Genomic DNA, 9088 nt, shown 5'->3' on the forward strand with positions numbered 1-9088 from the left:
CTGCCAGCACTGGTCAAGGTGTCCTGGTAGTTGCTATCAAAAGAAGCAGTGAGGAGATGGTTTTCTTCTCACCGAGTCTCCAGTCTCTCACATGAGATCTCTAACTCATTCTCCAGAAACAATGCAATTGTACCCAACTCTCTGCCCAAACTTTAATCAGGAGTCCACAGACTTGCCCCAAATAACTCTACAATCTGCAGTGGTTAACTCTGCTAATAAATCTGTTTGCAGATCCCAACCACAAATTGTATTGCCTAAGAGTTTGCAATCCAGCACTGTCAGTAATCAGTTTGTGTTTAAGTTGTGCTTGGTGTCCCTGCCCACGATGGGGATGTCAGGGCATTAGTCACAATACAGTCACATGGTTGTCAACTCTCACTCCTGACAACTCAGAGCCAGGCAGATCTGTAGGAAAAGGGAAGTATTATCCCTCCCCTTTTATAGAAAGGGTACTGAAGTATAAGGACACATGACCTACCAAATAACAGCACTACAAATAGTGGAGATGTTACCGAGTTTAGTCTTGAGTCTCAAGGACTAGATTTCATTAAGAGTCTTCCTCCTATCATTCCACCACCAGTGTGCAAGGTCCATGTACCCAGACTATACTAAGCTACAGCTGGAGTATGCTTTTCACAAACACCCATGTGCTTTTTGGAAAGAGAAAATTCAGCTTATGCATATCAAATACTTCAATAATTTGGAAGTTCAAACATTTATGTTTTACTAAGGAAGATTACAGGCAGATTGGAACTTAATAATGACAATTCTATTTTGAGTCATACCCATCTATTTTCCAGAGAGGAGAAACAAACACATAAAAAGAAGGTTTTTTTAATGATACTTAACATCCATAATACAAACAATAAGTTAAACACAGTAAAAATAATTAAATAAAGCTTGAGGTTCCAGCCCTCATACAAATAATTAAAATCTGTAAAATAATTCAGATCTACAAAACAAAGACAAGTTTAAAAAAAACCAGAATAAGTCTTGGGGAGAAGCAAAAAAATCACTTCCATATAATATCAGTTAAATGTATGGAAATAAACTTCTGACTTTTGATGCCTGCAGCATTCAACAAATGCCAAGTCCTTAAAACTTCTTGTGGGTACATATGTACATGTAGAGAGGTTGCATAATCAGACTTTCCAGGGCACCCAGACACCTTCACGTGTGACCTGGAAGTCCAGCAAATTTGCAATTTGCCTTCTTGCAGCACAGTTCTTAACTGAAATACATTAAGAGTTTGTTATGCTGACTTAGCTACTACTTTTTTTTTTTCCCACTTAGATGCTAAGTCTGATCACTCTCTCAGTACTGGTCTTAACAGGTTAGGTTTGTGGGACTTGAGTCTTAGTATTATTCAGTACAATGAGGGGAGATTTTAGACTCAGGTCATGTATAAAATGAATACTTGAGTTAAGTAAGTTGAAACTGTATCAGTATTTCCAGAACAAATGCTGGTTCATAAACAAAGTAGACAGATAACTTGCTATGCATAGTATCATGCATGGGAATACTCATTTAAATGTTAAATATTTTAGCTTCCCATTGAGTGGTTTCCAGGTAATTCAGAGTAGTAAGATCATATATCAACCATCTCTCTGCCTCATGTCTCAGGAACACTGATGTGAGTGACTGACCACACAAGCATTTAAAATGAAAGCCTCTTATGACATTCAGGTCTTCACTGTCCTGGTGTCAGTTATAGGCTGAATCTTGTTCACTTCAGTCCAGCTGTAGAAAAAAGGTCACTTCGGTTCAGGAAGAAAACGACTCTTGGCAAGTACCCCATTCATGTTGGAGTCAATCCAGCTAAGGTATTGAGTAACTCTGGTGTAAACACCAGGCTTGTTTTCCTTTGCACAGCCATCTCCCCAGCTGACAATCCCATAAACTATCATCCTGCCATTGTGCTCACAGACCATGGGGCCACCGGAATCTCCCTGACAACAGAAAGAGAGCATATTAGGTCATTTTCTGCAGATGGAGCCTGCAATTACTGCTTTTCTAGAGTTAAACAAGCTAGCAGGGACCTATGAGCTAAAGCTTTGATCTTCGAGAACATTGCTTAGTTGGAACAGAAGGTTTGGCATCTGCTGTGACTTGAACAGTCTCTAAAGATAAGGAGTTCTCTAGTTCCCCCTATCAGGATACTGGGAGAATACTTAGCTTGGAAAACAACCCTCCATCCCCATCCTAAGTTTATAATCACAGATATTAGACTAGTGATACAAGGTCAAAGCCAACATGCCAAATCCTTCATCACAGATACTGCACTTCTTGCACCTCCAAAAGAAGGCCTGGAGGGGGTAAAACCTAACTCTGGGTTCCAGCTTTATTCCAGATGTTTGGCCACACTACAGGTCAACCCCACTTGATATACTAATTTCCAGTTACATAAGAGACGTTTGTGACTAGGAGAATTACAAGATGCCACCAACTGATCCATATAGCGTACATGCATTTGAAGTTATTTGCAAAATAAACCAAACCAATTTTACCTTGCAGGCATCAATCTGCCATGTGGGATCCCCAGCACAGACCATGTTGTCAGTAACTCTAATACTGTCATAGTATTCATATTTGCATTTTCTTTGTGATATTAAGTTCACAGTGGCTGACATCAGTCTTTGGGCATAAAAGATGTCATCTGCAAACAAAAGATTATTTCATTATTTTCACCATCCAAGACAAAAAAAAAAAAAACCAAAAAAATAAAAGGCAAGAAACCCCCCATAACACAATTTCTGCACTTAAATTAGCATAACCATTCCAGTTCTGCATTAAAGTTCTTATTTCCCTCTTTTGCAGTATTGGTTTGCTTTTACTGTTAATAAAGAAGTTTCAAAGAGAAAAACAAATGTTCCAAACACAAAATATAAAGTTTAGTCTTTAGAGAAAAAGAGTTTAATAATTTTTGATGGAAATTCTGCACAAATGCAATCCTTTGCTAATCCTCCCACACAGCTTTAATTTTTTTCTGCTCCTTATCACATCAGGAATGATAAAAATTGTGGTTTACATCTTGGCTTACTTTGTATGGTGACGAGTGAGAAAAGCATCAGATAGGAAATGCCATAGACAACTAGAGAAGCTGATAGCAAAGATCATCTTCAAGAGATGCACATGGAATACATACAATAAAAAGGAGTCTTTTTGCAATACTTCACAGATCATGGTGTAAAAATCATCACATTCCTACATGGAAGACCAACTTTGGAAAGAGAAGTCATTCACTTACAAAAATCTTGCTTTCCGTAGCCAGCTATTTCACAATGGGTATTGTCTTTTAAGTAAAGGTTTCTCTCTGGCAAGCAAACTGTTCTGACATACTTGGATTCTACTGCACACTGTCCAGAAGTCGTCCTTATCCTTATCAAAGCTATGAAACAAGTCAGAAAATATATAGTTAGATTTGTAAAGCAAGTTTTTCCCCCTCAAGTTCTGACAATAGAAGTATTTGGTACAGTTAATGGGAATAGTTGCAATTATATTTAGCTCTGGTTACTCATGCCCCCCCCTCCACTGCTTTTGGAATGACAGTCATTACTTAATAACAACAACATTAATTTCCCAACACTAAAATTGACAAATGTTCCAACTTGAACTTGCTTCCTCAAAGGATAGTGGCTGATAGCTCAGGGAAGAGGTCTTCTGCAAGAGTATCTTTAGATGTTTTAAAAGATCAACTTTCTGACTGGCTGTAGAGGGTGACACCCACTACCCTGAATGGCTTACAAAGCTTTTCTTGGATTTTCTTTACTTCAGCAGCAGCAGCAGCAGGAGGAATCCAGAAGGGGTGGTAGAGTTCAAATGTCAAGTTCAAGAGTGGCAAGTCTGTTCTGTGCAAGTTGCAAAAACCCATCTCTGACACGGCTGCTTTAGGAATAGGCTTGTGAAACCCAGACTTCCATAAGAGTCTGAATTAATTCAGGATAACCCCCAGCTAATGTGGTGCCTGATATGGCATTCCCATGCTATATAATGAAACCTACTGTGCATGCATTGTTTCATCATTTACTGTACATACAGTGTGATCTCTAGACACATAATAAAATGACAAAAAGGGAAAGCTGCCACCAGTGCTTATGGAAAAGCCATGTCTTCCACAGGTCCAGAGACTGCCTGCCAGGTAATGTATCTGATATGTGCCAACACCAAAACTTATACAAGTGCAAAAACTGTCAGCACAGGCCTAGTTTTCAGGCTGTTCCTGTTCCCCTTCTTCCCATCTCTGGTTCTACATCTTTTAGAAGATGTATGCCACAATTATGTAGCCTTCACCTATCCCAGTGTTTTAAAGGCTCATATTAAGAGGATACTTACCAATATCATTCTCATTGCCACCTGTGTCATCTGTAAAGTCAGGGTGAGAGATGATCTCATCAACCATGAATACTTGTTCCTTATCATCAGTAACATTCAATATAGACTTTCCAAGAAACACTTTGTAGACAGATTTGTTTATTGGTCTTCTTGACCTGAGTGAGAGCAGAGAGATTGATTAAGACTACTGATTTCTGAGAGTAAGGTCAACAGCTGAGATCCAGTCCTAGTTCTGTTTCATATTTAATTTGATGCTGATAAGAAAAGGTAAAAATTAGTCAGTTTTGAAAGTTGATCCAATATTCTGAAGGAAGGCATCCTAATTTTCCATTTGAAGGGATTAAGATAGATATTCACACATTTTGAAACATGCCTAGCTAGTAGCTACTAATTCAAGGCATTGGCGTTAAGAGTCCTCTGCAGGATACCAGAGGGTTCAGCTTTCCACAGAAAAGCCAAAAAGAACACCCATAGATGTACACAGCTCATCACCATCAGTACAGTTATTAAGTTTTGGGAATGGCTAAGGTAAAAATGAAATCTTGGCACCAATATACACTAAATTGTTTAAATTGCATCCCACCCAACTGTCCACATCTTGCTAGTTTGTTCTGCTAGATGTGGACTCCCAGAGGCTTAAATGTTTCTTTGGCTGCTCTTCTTGCTTTGTTCAATCAAAGGAACATTCTTACTGTGGTGCATTCCAAAAGTTGCTCAGTGAGCATTGCACAAAGAAATTAGATGAAGAAAGTTGCAACTAAGAAGCCCGTGGAACTGGAAACTTACGGAGTATGGAAACAGTGCGCTGCTGTGAGCACCCAGCAAGGGTCAATGAGGCTGCCACCACACAGGAAGTGGTCCATGCCCCTTATGTTCTGGAAAATGCCAGCTATCCAAGGCTGAGACTCAACCTCTGCCTGCATTCCACCAACAATCTTGAAGTTCTTGCTGATGCTCCTTTGACCACACATAGGCCCTGTGAAAAGAAAATTTTTTTCAGATGTTCTTACAAATAAATTCCAACCTTGTGGTATTAAAAATAAAATTAAAAAACCAAACAAACCAAACCCCAATTATGTTGAAACTAGTATTACTTACCACATTTCTTTATGTTGCAAGGTGTTTCTTGAATGGCAGATCCCCTTCTGGTGTAACACCAGGGCCTGTTCCTTCCATTTGGGTTTCTAAAAGATAAAAAAAGTGTTTCATAAAGACAGTTTTAGAAAGTCGTAGTATCTTAAAATTCCAAGTGTTCCGAAAAAACCAAAATACTTCGTTGTAAGATATACCAGGGAAAAGAATCCTTCAGAAAGTCACATTCCAAATAACTTTTAATTATTCAGCTCTGTAGTGTTATTTTTTTAAAAAGATGTTTCTCACTGAAGCACCTCTGGGGCTGTGATAATAGAAATCATCACAGGAAGAGTGATGCTTTTCTTACCTGCAGTAGCTGTGTTTGCCCAGCCCAAGCTGCAAAGCATTCTCTGAATAAGCATGGTAACGACCCCTAGTGATTAGTGAGGGAGAGTTCCAAGGCAGACATTTGTCTTCTGTTGCCATCCCTCTGTAGTCCTCCCCATTTTCAGTATAGCACATGCTGTCAGTGTCTGTGAAAAAATATTTTATTAGCAGCATGTTCTTGTTTATAATTGTTCTGTGACAGACATGGACAAATCCTTCCAATGAGAAAAAAAGTTCTTACATTACACTCAAAAACAGATACAAAATCTACAATGACTAGATATTGTTATTAAATCTGCTCTATATGAATTTTGAGCATCAAGTATCTTACACTTTAAAGCACACATATTAATTCTTTAACAATTAAGTGAACTTCACAATCTAATAAGTTCTTCTGTTTCTGAACACTCACAAGCTAGTTAATTTTTTCCACCCCAAACTAAAAGTAAGGTTGAGGTAAGCAACCTTCATGAGGAGGCAGGGACAAGAAAAATTAGAGATCCTGATTTTGCACCAACATTTACTGGTTTCCCCTCATTTAGTCTGTTAGCATAAGCTGCTAAAGGCTATCCTTTAACAGTCATGTTTCTGGGTAATACTTTCACTTGGCATTTCATATTAATTCTCTGATTATCTTTTAGACCTTTCCAATCATTTTAGTTAGCATTAAAGAAGATACACTACCTAGTTCACAGTGAATCCCAGTGTATCCATCTGGACATATGCAACGACCTATTCCACTGAAGAGGTAATAGGTAATGCATGTTCCTCCATTCAAACAAGGGCATTCTGTAAGTAAAAGACATCACTAATTATAGGCAAAACATTTGAATGCAGACGTGAACTGTAATTGCAAATTAAGTTTTAGGTATTTCAGTATCATTAGGGGCTTTCTTCCTTGTATGAAGGTATAATTACAGGATAATAAGTTCTTTTTAGGTTCAAATAGAACAGGCAGATGCTTACCCTTGTGTTCTGATCTGCGTTTATATAGCTTGTAGTACTTCCAGCTATAAATCTACAGGCAAAGAAAAACAAAAAAAAGTATTTTTAAGGAGGCAGTTCCTTTTCTGTGGCTTGATCATCTTCTATAGGCCCAAACTACTGCATACCTTCAACAGTTTAGGTTTTTGCATGTAGCTACCTGCTGCACCTGCTTTGTGGAATCTGGATATGAATAAGAAGTGTAGCTCTAATTAAGCAAAGCAAAATGGGGAAGGAAAACCAATCCCATGTCATGCAAACAAAAACCACCAAAAAGCCCAAGCTCAGAAAAGCCCCACTGAGCTGTGCCACTGCATCAGGTCAACTTTGCAATTATTTATGCTGTAAGAACCCAAGCAGCTCTTAATGGTCACTGTCCCTAAAACAGGGAAAGAAACTTCACCCTCTCCAACAAGCAGTGCAGCAAAGATGCAACATTCATCAGTTGCCCCTGTCATTTTGGTGACATTAGTGCTTCACATTTGTGACATAGAATAAGAGCCAGAAAATGTATTCAACAATGGATTCCTGTTCTGTCCTTCAAAGTATTCCCTCTGCTTTGTAGGCTGGGTATGCCTTTCTCCATGAAATAAGATTAGGCTTTTGATATGCTTTAAAACTTACAGACTCTAGTCCTGTGACAAGCATGCCCAATGTTATGGTGAGGAAGATGAGTAACTTCATGTTGTCAGTTAACTTCTCCCTTTGCTCTTCTTCTATCTGTATTATTTTATTCTGAAAATAAAACAGGAATTTAGTGTCATGCTGTAGCTTGCAGTGTCAGCTTTCTTGCTTCTATTGTCTTCAGCTAGTTTCAGATAAATTACAACACGATTGATGAAGAACTAAGCATCTACTTGCAGTGGGATATCTGCTTATTATTTCCATATATTAAATTAGAGGTTATACTTTGAAGCTCTCTTTTTGTACAGTCTCAGCAATAAAAACAGATTTTTTTTTTTTTTAAGAGTGTGAAGCAGGGAATGAGAAATTGGAAAACCCATACTCCATTTCTGCAGTGTGGGCTAAAAGCTGGAAATTGGCAGATATATTTAGCTGCTGTCCAACTGTTTGTACCTATTCAACTGACCATTACTACCTTCAATGAAAGCACTGAGCATGCAACTTCAGGGTATGAAAGAGAAGGCTCCTTTTTCCAGTACCTCTATAGTTATCAGCTGCATCTTGTTGATGCTCAGCACTTAGGGTAAGCCTGGCTGCCTCACTGAAGCCTCTAACCACTGCCAACTCTTGAAAGTCTGCTGGTGATGTTGCCTCACTTATTTACAGTATTAGAGGCTTACAACATATTCTGTCTTGATTTCTTACATGCACCTGGATCTCATAGCCAAACATGTATAGCAATCTTACCAATGCTAAATAATTATCTTGTAACAAAAATGGGGGGTACAATAAAGTTCCCTACATCTTTTTCTCTTCTTTAAATTACAATGCAAGTTATGGGAGTTTTTTTTAAAGCATTCTCACCTATAGAAAACTGTGAAACCTGATTTTTAAAAGATTTCATGGGAATCTCAGTTATATTTACATTAGCAAAAAAACAAAAGTAATGCAGTAGAAGGAGGATGTACAGAACGAAGCTGGTGCTGAAGACCTGCTCCACACTATAGCTGCTTCAGGTTTCTACACTAGACTAATTCCGCTTTGGTCCTGCAGACTGAATGCCTGCTGATATATGGCTTGCACCCTCTAGTTGGGCTTTATTTGGAAGCAATGGAGTGCAAGTACCCTATAGCTCGTTATTGGGCACTCCTAACACACATTAAGTTCACGTGCTCAATGGTGTGAACCAAAACATGGGGTATAGAGAAGATCACTAGATTCATTTGGAAAATAGACATTATTGGACAGTATACAAATAAAAATGCTGATGTAGATACAAACTTTGCTTGTAAGCAGGTATCATAATGCAAGAAAGCAAACCATGCCTCAGATACTTGGCTGTGCATGCTTTTCAGATTCAGATGAGATTTCAGCAGATATACTTCCCTTAAATATTATTAAGACGATTATTTTTAGCATTTTTGGCAGCAACGCAAGTAATCTATTCTTTGTTACCATAAGTAGTTTCTCAGACCCAGCGTTCGCATCCCAAGCAGCAGTACTGCTGATTCCTTTAAACATTCTGACATACTGTAGCAAGTAGAACTGACCTTCCCCCTGCTGCGATACCGCATCACAGTGGCTTTCTTTTTTTTTTTTTTTTTAAATTTCAATGCAATTTAAAGAGCAATCGCTTCATCCCGACCGGCTCAGCCACAGCACGGTGCTTTTAGCGGCCGATCGGGTT

General features: G+C 38.6%; 1 protein-coding gene across 1 annotated transcript; it reads right to left on the reverse strand.

Moving 5' to 3' along the window:
* Positions 1 to 767: 767 nt before the first annotated feature.
* On the reverse strand, positions 768 to 7717 carry PLAU (plasminogen activator, urokinase). The gene is made up of 10 exons (XM_008642855.2): positions 7402 to 7717; positions 6760 to 6811; positions 6478 to 6582; positions 5774 to 5939; positions 5431 to 5516; positions 5119 to 5308; positions 4333 to 4487; positions 3248 to 3388; positions 2508 to 2656; positions 768 to 1949 (listed from the first exon to the last, which is right to left on the reverse strand). The coding sequence occupies exons 1-10, from the start codon at positions 7459 to 7461 to the stop codon at positions 1755 to 1757; spliced, it is 1299 nt and encodes a 432-aa protein (XP_008641077.1). The 5' UTR covers positions 7462 to 7717; the 3' UTR covers positions 768 to 1754.
* Positions 7718 to 9088: the final 1371 nt, after the last annotated feature.

This window comes from Corvus brachyrhynchos, unplaced genomic scaffold, assembly GCF_000691975.1.
Source record: "Corvus brachyrhynchos isolate BGI_N302 unplaced genomic scaffold, ASM69197v1 scaffold279, whole genome shotgun sequence".
Lineage (NCBI taxonomy): Eukaryota > Metazoa > Chordata > Aves > Passeriformes > Corvidae > Corvus > Corvus brachyrhynchos.